General features: G+C 36.7%; 1 protein-coding gene and 1 long non-coding RNA gene across 3 annotated transcripts; one reads left to right on the plus strand and one right to left on the minus strand.

Moving 5' to 3' along the window:
• Window positions 1-367: 367 nt before the first annotated feature.
• On the minus strand, window positions 368-6,998 carry LOC106950151 (uncharacterized). The gene is made up of 3 exons (XR_001425557.1): window positions 6,901-6,998; window positions 4,209-4,319; window positions 368-453 (listed from the first exon to the last, which is right to left on the minus strand). It is a non-coding gene; the product is annotated as an uncharacterized LOC106950151 (long non-coding RNA).
• A 135-nt stretch (window positions 6,999-7,133) lies between these two features.
• Window positions 7,134-17,705, plus strand: fbxo25 (F-box protein 25). 2 transcript variants are annotated; one of them, XM_015036805.1, is made up of 11 exons: window positions 7,134-7,237; window positions 8,477-8,660; window positions 11,914-12,017; window positions 12,798-12,847; window positions 12,965-13,057; window positions 13,157-13,250; window positions 14,086-14,270; window positions 14,441-14,623; window positions 14,940-15,083; window positions 16,576-16,602; window positions 17,521-17,705. In XM_015036805.1, the coding sequence occupies exons 2-11, from the start codon at window positions 8,533-8,535 to the stop codon at window positions 17,608-17,610; spliced, it is 1,098 nt and encodes a 365-aa protein (XP_014892291.1). In that variant the 5' UTR covers window positions 7,134-7,237; window positions 8,477-8,532; the 3' UTR covers window positions 17,611-17,705. The 2 variants fall into 2 exon arrangements, with proteins under 2 accessions (XP_014892291.1, XP_014892292.1); XM_015036806.1 differs by lacking the exon at window positions 16,576-16,602.
• The last annotated feature ends 1,459 nt before the right edge of the window (window positions 17,706-19,164 follow it).

Consider the following 19,164-nt stretch of genomic DNA (forward strand, 5'->3'; position numbering starts at 1 on the left):
TAGTTTTGTTGAGACAACTTTCAAAATGTCTCAAAAGAAAAGACGAGTTCAGAGTAGCCAGTCAAATGCAGTCATGACCCTAGAGCAAAACAAAATTAAAGCATAAAATCTCAGTTTAAGTTTACTCGAATCAAGTCAGATTTTCTTAGAATGTTTCAAAGAGCATGCAAAGCAGAGGGGGCAAGCAAAAACAGGATTCAGACGAGGTCAGAAAACGGGCAGAATGGAAACAGAGGGAAAGCAGAGGCTGTCAACAAATACCTGACATTGGCTGTCAAAAGGTTTAACTCCACCAAGACAAGTGGCAGAACAGAAACGGCTTTCCTGTACAAACGGCTTTCCTATACAAATCAAACTAGATACATACACATTTTATTGCCTTAGATACGCTCTCCTCTTGGAAGCATTTGTTTCCCTTCTCCCACGCAGTTCCTCATTTTTACTTGGCCTGTGCTGGGGAAAGGTAAAAAGCCATTAAGAAGACTGATTAGGAACATTGATATAGGTGTGCTGAGAGTTATGACAGATCGGGTGACTCATCTGGCAGGAAATGCAGGGAAAGGGGGAGTGGAAGAAAAAATGCAGAACGGTTACCTTCAGGAGAATTGGCTCATATTCAAAAGTACACATGTAGTCAACACTGTATGCCTAATAAATAATAATTTTTTTTTGTTTTGCTAATAGTTTCTTATTTTTAACTTTGTGCTACCTGTTAGCATTGTCACTGCAAAGTGTTGTTTATTTTCACAGCCTTTAATAATCATATTATAACCATCTACCTTTCTAACGGGTTTCCATGTTTATAATGTTACAACCACATATTTGAATGTGTTTTGTTAGGATTTTATGCCAATTGTGCAGAATTCTGAAGTTGATAGATATGGATGTGACGTTTACTCTTTGTATTCCAATTAAACCTGGGAAAGTGTGGTGTGCATTTGAATTAAATGCTCTTAACCCACTATTTTAGAGAAGCGGAACCAGCAGCAAGGTTTTCCAACAACAAACATCAGTAGATTGGAAATGTGATTGCTTCTGCCTTGAACAGTAGCTCAAGGCAGAAGAGAAGGGGAAGAGAACATCGGTAAGGAACAAGTTTTTTTTAAACGTGTTCTGTCCTGCAGTGTGGCTCTCAGAATTGTTGTCTGAGTGCCAAGATGAATCTCAACAGACTTACTTTCACAGCTAGAGCTCTATGGTTTTCTCTCCACTTGCATTGTTAGAAATTGTATTGGGTTTATTTCAAATGTAAAGGACATACAGATTGAAGACAAAGGGGACAAAAGCTTAAAGAAAAACAAGCAGATAAGATTGGAAGAAAGAACAACTGGAGTACTAGTACTACAAAATGTATAGTGGTAACAGCAGCCAATCAGAAAATACCTAAATCACCTGTGGGAGTATCTGTGCGTATGAGAGAAAGAGAGGATGCTTGTGTCTATAAGGTTTCTCCGTAAGAATGTTCAATAGAAGGTGTGAGGAGCCACAAACACGCCCCTGGGACACAAAGCAGACATGGGGGAGATCGGAGCCCCAGGCCTCCATAGGCCAATGAGGTTTTAGGCACATTCATGCTTCCAGACTAGCTCTGCTCCAATGCAGCACATGTTCCTTAAAACTGGCAACTTCTACATGTTGCAGTAAAGCAACATGGTACTCCAAATTCTGCTCTCTAATCCTCAAATCCTCAATCATTAATACATCAGGTTATTTACCTCTAAATTGCTTAATTATTAATTATTAAGATCAAATCAGTCAAATCTGTTAATTATTGAAAACTTAGTCCCCAGGGTGAATGAATCACTTTGATGATTTTAAACATTTAAGAGTAACAAAAAAATTACTTTTGAAAAATGTAAAGGAGAAAATACTTTTTTACAGCACTGTAGGTCACAAATACCACAAGAAAATCTTCTTCCTGGTATTGCACAATGATGTGTTAATAAGGCTCCAGTCACAAGTCACTACCTTCCTTTATTTCTTGCATTACTCATCACATCCCCAAGTCAAGAGTAAAATCTTTTTGCACAACATTTATCAGCAATGATGAGCGTAATTTATTTATTTATTTTTATTTTTTTTGATGAGTCAGTTTTCCAGGTAAACACCACAATAAGAATTGATAAAAGGAGCTAGGATCAGGTGAAAACTGGTTTTCTGAGTGTTTATGAAGGTTTATGTTTTATGTTGAGCAACAAGTTAAAAGACCCGCATTTCAATTTCAAGAGGAGGTGGGGAAAAACGTCTGCAGGGGTTTCAGCTTTCATTGTTCTAAGTATCAGGTGTACTTTGAACAGGCTTGTGTTTGGCTAAAACTACTCCTGCGCAGAATGGGTGGGGTGAAGGGATGTGTGTCTGAGCAGACAAGGTGAAGTCTCGTGTTTGGATTCAAGCTCAGGCAAAGAGCGGGCTTGAATGGAATCCTGTCGCTGTGACTCTGTACGGTATACTCAGGGATATTTGACTCTTTGGAAATAACAGCTTTGAAAACGTGTGAGTATACAATGGAGACAAGCAGTGACACCACAAAAATTCTTGAAAAGGGTCCGGAATACCTTCGGAAGCAAATGGAACTGGAGGGTGAGACAAAGGGACGTATGAGTGCCGTGGAGAGGCTTGCTGCGAGTAAACCAAAGTACGTCAAAAGTCAGCAAGTGGTCAACTCTACCCAGGAGCCAGTGATCAGTCTTGGTTCAGCATCTGTGAGTAGCACCGGGTCTTCAAGCCAAAGCATAAACCGCAATGGAAATCTTGTCTCTGGGAATACCTCATCAGTGCATAAAGATGTTCCACAACTCTGTTTACCGGGACAACAATATCGGCCCACTGTCAAAAAAAGACCAGACTCTATTCTACTTTACAGACAGAAATGTGACTTACTTCGAGGATCAGCACTCAAGAACCGAAGGCACCCCATAACTAGAAAGCCGCCACTCAATTCTGGGAATAAACATGTTCTGGCTGCTGACAGGGAATGTGAACATGAAGGCAGCAAGGAAAAAATCAGCACACCTGAGGGAAAAGCAAAGGAATGTAGCAACGGTGTAGTTATTTCTCAGTCAGAGAACAAGTCTAATGGAGCAACAGAGGAAAACAGCGAAAAGCCAATAGCTGGTGGTCTTCTTGCAGTTCCTGAGATTGAGAGGACGACTGGCAAGGGAGTGAGCCGTTCCCACTCGGATATCAGCTCCAGATACTCTAAAAACTTTGCAGACTTTGATGCATTTTTCAAGTACTGTGGCCTGGACGGTGAGGTGATTGAGACCTTGGGGAGGGAGAACTTCTCGGCACGCTCTGATGAGATTGTGATAAACATTCGGAGCGTCAGCATCTCCACATCCGACGATGGCTTTTCGAGGGATAGCGGCGACAGCGACGGGCTTCTTGAGGACGAGCTGCACAAAAAAATATGGCAAGGCACGTCGGTAATTGAGCGCAATGCACGTATCATCAAGTGGCTGTACAGCTGCAAAAACGCTTCGGATGCTGGAAAGACGTTACGGGACCTCGACTGAATGTTACATAAAAGCTACAGATTTTTTTAGTGGAGACTAAAATGATTGTGACTGACTTCCAGTTCTTGCATTCCTGACAGTAAATATCACCAACTGAAGGATTCAAGATTGTGGCAACGTGTGTTGCTGCCACGTTGTCCAAAATTGTATCTTGAGCACAATGTGACTGACAGATGTGAAAACTTATAATGAGTTGAAGATGTTGTTGTACAAACTTTTTTTCTGTCATGAGATTAATTCAACTGACAATTTTGCAAATTATAGCTATATTCAACAGTTGTGAAAATGCCTTTATCATACCACAAGGAAGAATTGTGGTAGAGAGCTATGGAAAAGTATAGGGCTAAAAGTCCACTAAGCTCAACTGTGGTTTAGAGTAATTACCCTGTACCTTGTCATAATCTTCTAATAAACTATATTATGTATTTAAAATATGTGTGAAGTTTTGACAAACTGCAGTGCATACCCTCAAATGGATTTTCATTCCAACAGTTTGAAGCATTAAATTTGAAGCATTACTATGTCATTTATCAACGAAACTAGTTAAACTTTTCTCCACCAATGTTTTAAAAAACTAATGATATTGGGAATTGGTATGAGTAATTACATAAAGATGAAAGGCTCTTTGGATTTGTGATTTTTGCTGGAAACATCTATGGATCCTGTTCATAATTTGTGGATTTTTCAGATTACCTCAAACATGAAAGGGGACTCAAATAACAGTTTACGTAGCGTGCCTTTAAGGTTCATAGTCTGATGAGTGCACTCCTCATTTTTCCTCGGGTGAAAGGTATGCAGTCAGTCCTGCACACACACAGACAAAAGAAAGACAAATAATGTCAGTCTGTAAGACAAGCTGTTTTATTACATGTCACTTAAGTAGCAGCAATTAATAAGAGAGTGAAAAAACCCCAGGAAAGAAATGATAATTTCCCCAGACAAGCTGTCAGCTGGACCTTTAAGATCTGGGTGAGAAGAATGTGGCTGGTGATCTGATGGGCTTATGTCCAGTGACCCGTTGAAACTGTATCTCTACTTACCTCCCAGTTTTCGCCTGCTTTGTCTCTTCAACACCCCCCTCCCCCCCACCCCCATTTTCTGAATCCTTTCCAAGTTTGCTCCAGTTAGTTTGACCCTCAGAGAGTGTAATTGAAGATGGAAAAAAACATAACAGATTGACTAGGGGCTCAAGCAGCATTAATTTGGGAAGTTATGACACGAATGTTTCATGGACATGAAAGAAGGTTCTAGTTGTAAAAATATATTTCACTAACTTGAAAGGTGTGCCATAGCAAATCATTTCCTGCCAACTCTACTTGTCAGCTGCCAGGTCTTAAAGTTGGTTGAAAAACCGATCCATTAACACCTTAGTGGCATTATGATTTTTACCACAGCCTAACTTTAACATGACTTTAATCCTTACTCAAATCAAAGTTAAACCACCATTCCTTAAACTTTTTATCTAGAATGTGTGACATTCAAACAAAGTAATTAATTACTTAGTTTCCAACTAGTGTGCTACATGTGATTTTATAAATCCATTAGTGACACAATAGAATAATCGACCTTGTTGGTGGCAGCAAGTGTCTGTCTGTTTTGTAAAAATTAGCAAAACTAACTTTTGGTTTAATTTATTACTATAGTAAAACATGTTATTGTAAATTGTTCTTTATTCCCGAGAAAGTCTGCTGTCTTAGAAAGATTTACAACTCCCATCTGGCAAACCTCTTTTGAGGATGTCCATTTGTATATTTATTGTTTTCCCCCATCTTTTTTTCTCAAGCTTTAAATAAAACTCCTTTGTAAAAGTTTACTTGTATTCCAAGCACCTGCAGCAAAATATTGTAGCCATATGTGGGAGTAGACTTCAATGCTTCATAAGCGACATCAGCATCTATAAGAAGTCATTTGTCCACCACTGTGTTTACAAATGTGAGCTGATCAGCTTGATTCTTGTGCATATTCTGATGTCGGCAAGCCAAATAAGATTCCATGTGTTTTTAAAGAACTTATTGCAAATCAATACATCATTGACCAGATGGGATTTTATTACTTGTGTTTATTTGCTATTTAAAAGAAAGTAAAACACTACTGCATATCTTTGAAATATATATCCTGATCATTTTATCATATGTGTCAAACAGCTACAAATGATTCAAAAGGAGGGCTAGTCTACCTTAATATAATTGACTATCTGAGCAATAGATTTTCCATAGGGAGTATCTTCTAACCTCATTCCTGATTTGTAAGAACCATGAAACAAACTGTGGATTACAATCTTCCTGAACTGGCCTGCAATTTTCCAATTGAGTCTGAAAAGACCCTAATAATAAAAACCATCTTACCATAATAATTGCGATAAGTGCGATAATTCTTTTCTTTCACACATAAGAAAATGGTCCAAAGCGTTGTTCTGGTCTCACCGAGAGAGAAGACCTCTTCCTCATAGCTGCTTTGTCTTCTATATTACTTTCTAAAAAGTTTAAGTGGGATTTTTTTCTTTTATGTTTTTCTTCTTGTCACACTTCCATGACGGCTGTTTTCTCTAGTGGAAATTAAACAGCTGGGGCTTTTTATGTTAAGGCTGTGGGGTTGCGATCCTACGGACTTAACATGGGTCTCTTGGCTACTTTTCTGATTTATGCTCTCTGTCAGTTTAGGATGAGGGCCATGTCTTGGTAGGATTAGAGCTATCCTGTTATATTTTCATTTCCAGATTATTGATTATTGTCATGTGTTCAAGTTTTACTGCCTGAACCGTCTTTGAAGCTCTCTACAATGTTATCCTTGTCCTGGTGGTTGAACTCCCTGGTCTTCATGATGTTGTTTATTTACTGATGTTCTCTAATTAATTTATGAACCCTTCATGAAACTATTTAAAAGGAAAAATTTTACATAGGCCGACTAGTTTACTTGTTAGGTACTTTCAGATGGCAGTTGGTTTAGCTGTGTTTTGTTTTTTAGGATGTTAGGGTAAAAGAAAGTAAAAATACAAGAACACCAAGGAATTTCTTTTTTTTCATTGTTCTTTGCTCATAAATTACCAATAAAACACATTCAAGACTGTGTTGTAACATGAGATAGAATGATAAAGCCAGAGGGAAAGGATTTTTTTATGCAATCTGTGATTCTGAAGACAGACACACTGTCTTTTAATTACATGTGGAAAAATATTAATGCATAAATAAAGGTCTTTATCATAGATGACAATGTAAAGATTCACTATGATTGATAAAAACTTAAAAATATAGTAACGACCTATAATTGATAAATGGGACATGCACATTAGTAGAATTAAACCCTTGCTATTAAATAAAAATCACAAAATAAGATAGAAAATATTGGAGTTTAATGCACATTAAAGCTTGCACAGATGTTGCCTTACCACATCACGCACTTAGTTGTCCGATTGTCCTGTTCCCATCCCCCCAACTGCAAAATAAAAACAGAAGTACATGTGCGCAGTCCTCAATCACGTGTAGGAGAAAAGCCCCAGCAAAACACACGGGATTAAAAAAAGGCAATGATTGACACCGCAGATTAGCCAATCAGATGCGTTGCTCCGGGTAGCAACAACGTAAATTCGAACATATTGTCCAATAAGAAAGCAGAGGGGGCTTGAACGAATTCTCGGGTTCCACACTGCATTTACTTCCGTCAATATTTCCAGCACAGCACTGAGAGAGAGAAAAAGACCACAAAGGAACTACTCGGACATTAAGGTTTGTTCGGTATCTTTAGAAACTCACAGCTGAAGAATTTCGTTATTTAGATATTTTACTTTATCTGGTCTCGGAATGTGCACGTTAAATCGAGTGACAGCTGGCTTTCTTCTTGTTTTTTAACGTTAAGGGTTGCAGCGGCGCAGGATACTATATGCAAAGGGAGAACGCCGAAAAAAAATGCGTCATAAACATGTTTATGTGAGATTTTGAAAATTACGTCTACTTAATCACATTCCCAGTGTTGAACTTGAAAACCCTAGAAAATAAGCTCATTATTTAAAGGTTTCACAATCCAATTGCGCCCCTTGTTATGTAGGCTTAGTATTCTTACAGCCTTAAAAGTGGCCATAGATGTAAAGAGATGCTGCTTCTCCTTTATGCAGGTATTCTAAATATTAGACTTAGTGTATGCATAAAAAAGTTTATTCTGGAAATTCTCATGTATTTTAAATATAAACAAACAATATTCATTAATAAATATTAGTTTATTTAGTTTATTAGATGCCCAGTTGAATTCTGTCCATGAAACTAGTGACTGAATATATTGACATAAAAAAACGACAGTAAAGTGACAAGTTCATTTTTCCTATGCCAGATCTTCATTTTGCATTCTAAAATTATTGTAGCAACTTTGTGATTTATTACACTTCAAACCTCAATCGTTGGTACTTTATTTGATAAACCAACACAATTGTTGGACTGACTCATATATATTGAATCATATATTTTTTAAAAATGTGAAAATGTGATATGCCCCTTTTTCCATGTCTTTGTTGAGAAAAAAAATATATGTGTAAATGACCACATCAAAAAAGGAGAAGACAGTTAAACAAGTGATGGAGGAATACAACAGTTGGAACGCACATTTTTATGATACAAGAACTTTTTGGCCTTCTTGTAACAGGTTATGTTTGGGAGAAAACTAACATTGCATACTACCATCAACACACTGTCCACACAGTGCAGCATGGTGGTGGATGTATTATGCTGTCAGGAGGAATTTGTTCACATGGTGTAGTCTCAATGGAAAACCAGTAAATTTCTGAAAGTGTTAGTCTTTGACATACAATCCCAATGAATTACAATTAACCTTATGTTCATAAGAAATGTAAAGAAGATAAACAGGTACAAATAGGTCTTAAATGTTCTGTAAATACAAATAACGCAATCTTTAATTGAATATTTAGAACAATTAGGCAGCCAAAAATAAACCTTGTTACTGATTAACCCTTTTAGGTGTTCACCGTGGCTTCGACTCTTCTCGGCTCACAGTCCTGCCTTCCCCAGTTAATATGCCTTTCTTGGGCAAAGACTGGAGGTCGCCTGGATGGAGCTGGACAAAGACAGACCGTGGGTGGAAGAGGATCGTTTTCTTTGGTCATGAGCTGGAGGATAACAACAAAGATATAGACCTAAAAGAGTAAGCTCATTAATTCTTTGTCTTTGTGACCTGCCCTATTTTTGCATTTATTCTAACATGTTAAATAATGTATACACCTTTGTGCAGCCGCTAATGCTCCACATTTGACTTATTTAATTTCCTAACTAAATTAAATAGTTTTTATCTTTTTAAATTATGAACTTAGTGTTTGATCATACCCTGAAGGCCACTTCAAATTTTAATGGGCATTGTTCCGATCCTAACAGAAATTGTTTTTCATCTTGAGATGAACCTACAAAACAATGCTTTGAAATATTTTTTTCATTTTTGGGTATGTGAAGTTTTACTCTGTTTTGACATTCAGTCAGTCTCCTCAACTGACTGACTGCCAATGTTCTCTAAATTACAGCTTCTAAAAAAATCTAGAGGTAAGAGGATTAATTTTTCTGTCATGAAAGTAGAATAAGAGGAGAGCAGACGGGAAATTAATGGAGATCGAACAGATACAGTGACGCTATGTTTTGATTACATGGTCAGTGTCTCCAGCCCTCAGACGACCACCCAGGTTTAGATTTCTATCCAATGTGGTTTCATTACAGATGTGCAATGATTTTGCTCCATTTTATTGCTTATGTTTATGTCTAATCTATTTGTTATCCTTAAAGATTATACTGTAAACATAAACAAATGAGATCTGTTTCAGAATTGTATGTTTTTTTTAAAAAAAAATTAAAACAGAGTGTAACACCAGATGATTATCTTGCATGAGTAGTAATTTTATCCTCCTAGAGTGAAATCCAAAGTAAGTGCTAAATTAAGGTTTTTAGAATATGATTGTTGTTGTTTTTTGCACAGTACTTTGTAACCTTAGCTAAGTGAACTCCCACATCCAAGTTTGATAAATCTGCTACTATCATGATCAAGGAGAAATTAATTTATACAAACAGTAACGACATTGGCACAAAGGATGTAATGATAAACTTAGTTATATTTTAGTTACATTAGATGCTTGTTAACACAATTGCTCAATTAGTTAATCATAGAAGATCAGAGGATTTGGGCATCCAGACATAGGGAAGACAACTTGAAGAAGTTAAAGCCAACCAGGGTTGGGTTGACCAAACGTTCTTGCATGCTGAGTATGATAGACTATCACATACTTCAGTCCAAGCATTAATTGAAATATCATATATTGAATTTGCTATGACAACTGATACCTGATGTAATGTGCAGCCCTTTTGTGTTTTTGTAGAATAGTTTTTTCAGGTTGGTTAGAGCATTTTTTTTTTTTTGTCCTCACAGTAACCGTAGCTGTACAACTGCTACCAGCTTACGTCACCAGCTTTTGTGAGGCACCAAGTATGGGATATCTGGATCATATATTGCTATACACAATGTCCATTACAATAGCTGACATCACAGTGTCAGTTTCACGAACCCGCAACAGAAACAACGCCCGTCTCCCAGGAATCCCAGCGTCAGCTGGTGACATTTCACTCCGGTCGCACTCTTTCCTTTTGTATTGATTGGCCAGCTAACAGTGACTCACAGCCCTGCACTATGTAGCTTCAGACAATAACCAATGACATCACTCTTCAGACTGGCTGCTGTCCAATCCCAGTCCACTCTGATAGCGAATGACATCATGCAACAAAAATACAGTGTTTGTTATGTGGTTGAGTTCAGAAAGAATGAGTAAAATAAATCTATCACTTATTAAATGATACAACTTTGATATTTAAACCATCAGTGTTTTAGTATTAAGCAGGCAGCAAATGAAGCCATTGATAGAAACGAATGTCTGCTCTTGTGTTGCAAAACTTACTGGATCCGACCGGTTCAGTTTTCTTAGAAGAGTTTCACCAACTGGTACTATAAGCTGAACTAGACTGCAACATTTTATAAGTAGAGTCAAATTGGAAAGTGTGTAATTGACTTTGTGTTTGCAGGATTTCTAACCCACCAGAGTGAAAAGCAGTGCCACCAACAGTTTTGATATAGTAGCAAAAACTGCAGTATGAGTTTTGTTTGGTGAGTTCCAGCTCCTAACGCAGTGATGGTGTGAACTGAACCTGTTCAGAAGGAAAATGTTCCGAGATCCTCATTCTGAGCAGTTCTAAATCAAGAAGATTAAAAACCCGAAAACACGAGGACGATGGATTTCTTGGGAATAAATTAGTATTATTATAAGGGGAAGTTCTTCATTTAACATTTAATTTCTGTTTAGGATCAATGAAGTAATGTTACTTTGAGTGCAATTAGAGCAAAATAGTCCTTATAACAAAATACATATTTCCCTGTCCCAAAGGTCTGCTTGGATGCTATGTTAAGGTAGGATATAATAGTTGAAGTGTCGTTTCCATGCTCTGCATATCTACATCATCTAACATTTGGCCAGCTGAATGGACGCTAACTTCCCTTAATGCTCTCATCAGGTGTATCTGTTTAGAGGCTAAGATGCTAAAGCCCATTAAAGTGCTGTGGACGCTTTGTATTTATGAGGAAAGTAAAGTCTGGGAATTGCAATTTACATCAATTGTATTGTAGTTTAATATTTTCAAGAAAATATGCAGCTCTAATTTATATTTGAATCCTCAAAATTTCCAAATTTTTTTGTTTTGTTTTTGTTTTTCTAATAGATTTATGTCTGTCTAGTACATGTAAGATGCTTCCTGTTGGTGCTTTTCAAACCACAGCCGATGACAAATTAAGGTCAACTCCCACAATGTTCAGATTCTTTTAAAAACGATGCAACTGCTTTAAAATGTGTGCCAGAAATAACAATAGTTAGCTAGATGTTTGATATTTCTGGCACAATAGATCTGTTAATGTTTGTAGCTTTTTAGTTGACATGTTTTGCCTGCTGTCTGAGAAAAGACTGAGTCACAGTTTCTCAGAGTCTCGTGTGTGTGTGTGTGTGTGTGTGTGTGTGTGTGTGTGTCTGCCATCTGCAGTGTCTCCTCCATGGTGCAGACAGAATGACTCATTATCGGTTCCCTTTCTGATCTTTATGGCTTCTCATAGCTTGCATATATCCTGTGCTGTAAATCAATATTGCAAGAGTAGTTCAATGACACGCCTGTCTGTTGTGTTTTTGGCTTCAACCTCAACTGAGGCCATAAACTTATAATACAGCAGAAGACTCAGCTGAAGCCTTAAGCAAATTGCCAGAGGAAACTGCTGCACATCAGAATCTTCCCAGTGGTTTATAATTACGGTGTCGTGGATCTTCTGGTCAAACCTGTATTCTTTTTTTAACTCAATACAAAAACTGTTCCCTCTGTGTGAACAGGCTCTGCAGTGACAACAATGAGAATCTGTTTGTTGGAGAAGTGTGTGAGCTCGCCAACACCAAGAGGAAGAAGGAGTTCTACAATAATAACACCAAATCCCAGTGTGAGTTTCAGTCACTGCGTGGACTTAGTGGGGAGTCTGTGGAATGCAAATTAAAGGTCTTGTGCGTAAAGCTGCACAAAAGTAAGTTTTGAATGCTGAGTGCAGGACTTGCAGGTCATGGAATGACAAACATCCTGTACTTTTACAGGTCCCTCCATAGTTATCAGCACCCTAAGAAAAGATCTGTAAAGAGGATCAAATAAACTATTATTTTCTTATAATAATGTAATCTCACACTAAAAAAAAAATAATAATAAATGTAACTCTGAATGTAAGAACATATATTTGAGAGGTGAGTTATTTCTGCCAAATCACCAGTAGGAACTCTGCTGGTAATACTTTTTTACAACCCATCTTTTTCCAGAAGGTTGATACTTAGTCACCAATTATTTTTGTTTTAAAAGATGTTCTTTTATGGATTTTTTTCAAATTAAATAAATATTCTCAAATGAAATGTTTCTATATTTGTCCTATCTGAGATTATGCTTTTGCAGTGGAAGGTTTTTTAGATATCTTTACCGAGAGTATGAAAAATATAATGTGCCAATATAATTATTTGTTGTTCCAGAACATCATTGTGAGGAGCCGCATCTCGCACGCTGAAATAAACACAAGAGAATTACTAATAATGAGAGTAAATTAAAGTATTCTGAAATTCATTTAAGTAGCATGTGATACATAAAAAAATAAACAAAACTATCACAGTTTCCCTTCAGAGGTTTTGATGTGCAGTGTAACAGGAAACTGGAAAACTGTTAACATTTATGTTTTCTGTCTTAGTTGTTTTCAGAGATAAATGGATCTACGTGCAGAAAGGAAGCACGAAAGAAGTGAGTCCTGAAAACTTTGAATTGTTACATTTTTGTGTTGGACCTTGCTGATTGTGTGTACAACAGAATGTAATTTTCTCACCTTTGCTTTATGTTTTCTTTGTTCTTTGCCAACAGCGACATGGCTACTGCACTCTCGGGGAGGTTCTCAACCGATTAGACTTTTCCAGTGCCATCCAAGATTTGCGAAGATTTAACTATGTTGCAAAGGTGCGCAATGACTGTCACCTATAGTCAATCAGTGTTTTATTTCGTGGCCTGTACTGGTGTATTTTCTTACTCTTACATCTCTCCTTCCGTTTTCTGCAGCTTTTTCAGCTGATAGCCAGGTCTCAGTTAACATCTTTGAGTGGAGCTGCCCAAAAAAACTATTTCAATATACTGGAGAAGATTGTACGAAAAGGTAAGAGGACGACATACTTATACTTAAGTGTTTTGAGTATAGAAACACTTGCTATTTAAAACATAAAGACATCTTCTATTTGCTTTATATCTGCAACGCTTTCAGAGCAGATTACTCCAGAGACATGCTGACGTAAACATTCTCATTAACCCTAGTGGATGAGAGCAATGTGCAACAAAAATTATGTCAGTTTTGGTCACAGTTTTTGTTAGTCTCAAACAAAACAGCTGCATTAAAGTGGTCAAATTTTAAATAAAGAACTCCAGGCCCTGACCATAACAATTTTCTTCTAAAAACTTTAAGAACAACTGATTAACAGAAACATGCAGAGAAGCATTTTAAAATAAATGATAATTATTACTAGAGGAACACATTAAATCTTCAAAGTTTCTATTGAAATGAAAATTAAACACCATTGGGACTTCATAGCTGAGGGCTAAATATGCACTTGTTTGTCATCATCTCCCTACATCCCTGCCCTAAAAAAAAATCATTATTTCTAGACACAATTTAAGCATTTTATTCAGTTAGAAAAATTATTAGCAAAAATATAAAAGACACACAGGATGAAATCTACCTTGTGTGACATCCCTGATGTTGGCACCTACAGAGGGTATTTTATTCCATTTTTATTTTTCTATCAAAATTATCAGCAATTTTAACAGACAAACTGCTCTTGTCTTTGAGATTGGGAAGCTATTGGTCCTGTTTGTAATTTACATAATGATGTGTGAAGGGTACGGCAATAGCACTGTACCTTTTGAATGAATCATTTTCTTTCTTTTTTTTTGGTAAGATTTATAGATGTTTGTTTGTTTTTCAACCTTGGCTTTAGTCCTTGAGGACAACTATAATCCACGCCTTGTTAAGGAGCTTCTGCAGGACCTGAGCTCCACACTCCACAGTCTGACCATCCATTTTGGCAGGTGTGTCCTCGTGGGCAACGTGAACATCTGGTTGTGTCGCCTGGAGACCATTGTTAAATGGCAACAGGAGCTCAACAACATGCAGATCCCAAAGGTAAAAACTCAAAAGGAACATTTCATATTCAGTTATAGCTGAGTTTTGGCAGGGCAGTCATTGTAGCCTACAGATCCCATTTGTAACTGTGTTGACTGTTTGTATAGCGCAAAGTAGATCAAGTTTTCAGTTCAAGTCTTAATCAGTTTTCGTGCCGATTGTTTCCATAGCAATTGTACACAGGGATGTCTTTCAACGACCTGCCGCTGCACATGCAGAACCAAATCCTCTGTAAGTTATCCGACGCCTGTGACATCATCAACCTGGGTCAGGCCACGCCTACGTTGCACATCCTCAGTGAGAATATGACGCTCTGGAAGAAACTCTGTCAGTTTCACTTCTCAGACAAACCGGTGAGGAAGTTACATGTTTATGTCGCCCAAGTTGAAGTTTGGAATTTCACATTTAATTGCTTAAACTAGCTAAAAGTTGCTGTGATGGTTTATAAAGCATGCAATTTACATGTCAGCCACTAGAGGGCAGTGCTGGCAAAATTAAGCATACTCTTTTAGCTGGGAAATGCACCTGCTCTGAAAAAAGAAGCACCACAGAAAGATCGGTGTTAATTATGAGTTGCTCCAGTTGTAATTCCACATTGATTTCCTGTGACATTAAATGTTTGCTCCATGCTTCCTATTCTGCTTATGGGCTTCTGCTGCTCATACACAGTTTTGTAGGAATTTGGGTCTAACCAGGAGTGACAATGTGGACTGGAAGCTGATGTACTTCACCCTGCAGAAGCACTACCCCATGAAGGAGCAGTACGGCGACACATTGCACTTCTGCAAACACTGTAGCACCCTCTTCTGGAAGGTAAACAAGACGAGCAGTCCATCTGTGTCTGCCTTATCTCAGGGATTGGGTTTTTAAAAAAAAACGCTGAGTTGGAGATAAATTAAAACCAGAATGTCACAGATGGCAAGTAATTTAAACTACATAACATGCTTTATCATAATATAAAAATATTTTGAAACTTTGAAAGACATTTTGTTGCTTTTTTGGCTCTTGTTAAATAAAATGGTGGCATATTTCTAAATAACTTTTAAAAATTATTCATTATTCATTTTGCTTATTTAAACATGTATCTGTAAATTTTTAAATATTTTAGATGTACATAATGTTTGCCACTGTTCCAATGTGAAATGGTTTCAAATAAAATAATAGTTTACTGAAAATACACATAATCGATCAATTTGACCAATCAGACTTTGTTTTAAGCATCATCAGTCCTCATTCCTTGTCCCTTATGAATTGAAAAACAAAATGTTTTATTAGTTTTAAACAAATTATCATTTCAGAGGCTATATTTTAAGTAAATTTCCTCTTTTGGCTTTTGTTTTAGGATTTTTAATATTTGTTGACAAAATTAAAACAGATACTAAACAAATGACATGACTGGTTTAAAACTGGACATTTTACTCAAGCAATCATGTTGGTTATTCTGTGTTTTACACTTTTTGACAATACTTTAAACACTACTTGAAACAAAATGTATCAGAATAACTCAAACCAGACTGTATATTGGACAGGATTGTTTTGACTTTTTTTATACTGCACAGATGGAATTGGTGCTCAAAATAAACCAAGTCTGCGGTGTTTAAAATACAGATTTTAAGTGTCTGTGAGTCAAGTGTTTTTTCTCAGTTTTTTACCAAAGGTCTTGGTCTTATGTTTGCTGAAGATAAAACCGAGGTGAAAATCTGTACAACTTTTTTTTTTTTTTTTTTTTTTTTTCCCCCTGGAAATCTCCAAAGGCTGACCTTCGGGTTCAAAAGTTCAAATATTTTGTTTTTCAAAAATAGAAGAAAGGAATTCTGTGTTGCTTTCAACCGTCCATAAAAATGTAGTTTTTGACGTTTGTGTGATGAAGTGAATCACAAACATCGGCACACGTGAGCTCTGCTAATAATCCTAATTCTTGTTAGTCATTTGAGTGATGGATTTTGTGAACTCGTGTGCTCACGTGTAGAAATATCTTATTTCCAAACTATTATTTTTGACCTCCCTGCCCCCAAGTTCAAGTGTTGAAATATCTTGTTTTTGCTCTGAACTGATGGGTTTGTTTTTCCTGCAGTTCAAGTGAAATTACTTGGGGAAATATTTCTTGAATTTGCAGAAACATACAGAACAGTACTTAGAAGGAACGATTGCACTGAGTCGGACCGTTTCCTTCTTTGGAGTAGTTACTTTCCTCATCGGCTGCTCCCTGTATGGTTTAACTTCTTCCTTCTCTGCATCCTTTCCTTGCTTGCCACCCTTCCTCCCTGCCTCTTCTCCTGGCTCCCCTTCTCCCTGACTCCTTAAGGATCGCCATGTGGCTTTGTTCCTCAAGGTACTCCGTGTCCCATCATGCCTTTTGTTCTGCCTGTTCAGTTCTCTGTCGATCATATCATGATTTATCTGTTTTCATGAGTGGAGCTTTTTTTTTTTTTTGCATGATGTTCCAGGTTTCTCTTGATGTCATCTTGTTTTTCAGAAGTGTTTAGTAAACAGTGGCGTTCTTTTCGCTGTGTTCTTATCTTTTCACTTTGTCAACTTGTTTTTGTTAGATCTCAGTTTAAAAAGGCTGTCAGCTGCCTCCCAATCTAACATAAATACCAAGATAAATGTTTGTGTCTGCATGCCAATGTCCAAATTTGGTTTACGGCAACTAATTCTATCTCTACCACTGCATTTATTTAATTTATTCCTGAATACTATTCAATTAGGTGCAAATGAAATCACATTTTAAGATATAAATGAAAACATTTTATTATTTCTGGAACGACTGACACCTCTTGTATATTTGCACAAAATTTCCTCTTCTTTTCTGCAGCGAAAGAATTGCTGAATATAATGCTGTTTTAAAAGATTGTTTCATTTTCTTCAATAAATTGTAGGCTGGCCATTATTTGAATCATTTCCCCACCAGATCCAACTGATTTAGATGTGTTCAAGTGGCCTCTTAAGTTATTACAGGTGGTTTTGTGGTGAAGCATGTAGGAAAGAAGTTTAGGACTTTTAATATTTTATTGACAAAAAAAAAAAAAACTTCTAGAGTTTTTACTGAAAATGCTAGAAGTTTTCAGTAAAAAAAAAAAAAACTCTAGAAGCGTACCCTCATGATTATGAAAAATGTTATTTATGCCTCTGTAAAATCTAATTTTATTTAACATTTGAGTAAACCTATTTTTCGTGAATGTGTGTGTTGCGTTTACCTTCCTTCCTGGTTACCTGGTTTCTCACGTTATGCTTGTTGACTGTTCCTCAGGACTTTGGCCACCCGTGCACCTCCAATGATCCGGACAGCTGCCTGATGCCCATTTCTCCGCAGCACTTTATCGACCTCTTCAAATTTTAAACCTTCCACGTTGTTCTCCAACACAACGTCCGTTACTCTCTTTCTGTGTGTGTGTGTGTGTGTTTTTTTAAACCCCTGGTTGTTGTTTACCCAAATAAAAAAAGGGCTTAAATTGTATGAAAATAAATTTTCATCGCACAAATATTTCCAAACATAGAAAGGACTAAAGGTATGTGTGTGTTTTTTTTTCTTTTTGTTTGTTTTAGTTCAAAACCTTCAAATATATTTCATGTTTCAGCACAGATGTTGGTTTTGAAGACAGAAAAAGGCTTCTCTCTATAGAGGGAATTACATTATGTAAATATATTAAAAAAGAGAAAAAATATAATGATGGAATTTCTTGTGTAAAACATGTTTCAGCCTGATGTTGGTAGCTTAATATTCATTGATTGGATGTATAAAGATTTACAGAGCGCTGAAAGAAAAAAAACAAATGTCTGGTATTTATTCAGTGAGGTTTAACTGCATCCTGATCTGTTTGTTCCTAGTGGCATTTTTTTACAGTAACAGCTCGTTTGTCATGTTTGACTCCGTTTACAACCCGTCTGTCCTTTGTTAGTCAATGTAAGCTGTGTTGAGTGTGCACGTTTTCTACTGCTGTTAGGCATCTGATGTGGCGAATCGAAAAATATAAATGACTGTTTTAAGAGGGTAAAAACTTTTGCATTTCTCTTCCAACTTTTGTAACTTCCCTTTACCAATCCATACTGTTGAAGGTACTGTTGGGATTTTTACAGCGTGGCGACTAGATGTGAATTAATTAAAGTTATTTCTTAAAAACTGCTTGTTTTCCTATTTTTTCCCCTTCTTTTGGTTTGATGCAGAAGTTTTATAGTTCAGATTAATCTCTAATTGATTTTGACAAAAGCATACATGGTGTGGTTTATATACTTTTTTTTTTCAGATGTGGAAAGCTAAAAAAAAAAAGTTAAGATTTTCCAGCAAAGGATGATCAACTTAGTAAAATTCATGTTCATACAACAACAAAAAAGTTGTATCAGGATGCATGTCAGACCAATTCTCCTTTAAGAAACATGACCCAGCACTTTATTGAATATATACTGTAGGCATTACAGGGAGTGCTGTGCATTATGCCTAAATTTAAAACAAGTTGTTTAAATATCTTGAGAAGAATGAAACATTATGTGAATGAAATTAATCCTTCTGAACTTAGTTTTCTCCCACATTTGTCCTTAAAGTCAGGCCATTGTGTTGAAATTCAAAGCAAATTGATATTTATATTCTATGTAGAGGCACACAGTTAAGTCAAATTGCATTTTAACTTAGTGGAGCTTTGTATATTTTCCCAAAGATTCAAGTAAAATATGGCTCTGTTCTTTCCTCAAATGTGGGATCTAGTGTGGAGATTTACGAAATTTGCAAGACTTAACTGTTGTTTTTTTTTTTTTTAATTAAGGACGGAAAGAATGTTCTATGATCATTTTAACAAAGCACCAACCTCCACAGTTATAATTTGAAGACATGTAGAAAGCCTTAAAGAAGCAAAACCTTTAGTGAAGAACAAAGGACCCTCCGAAGGAAAGGACATAGACA

This window comes from Poecilia latipinna, unplaced genomic scaffold (assembly GCF_001443285.1).
Source record: "Poecilia latipinna isolate Pla-1442-1.1 unplaced genomic scaffold, P_latipinna-1.0 Scaffold381, whole genome shotgun sequence".
NCBI lineage: Eukaryota > Metazoa > Chordata > Actinopteri > Cyprinodontiformes > Poeciliidae > Poecilia > Poecilia latipinna.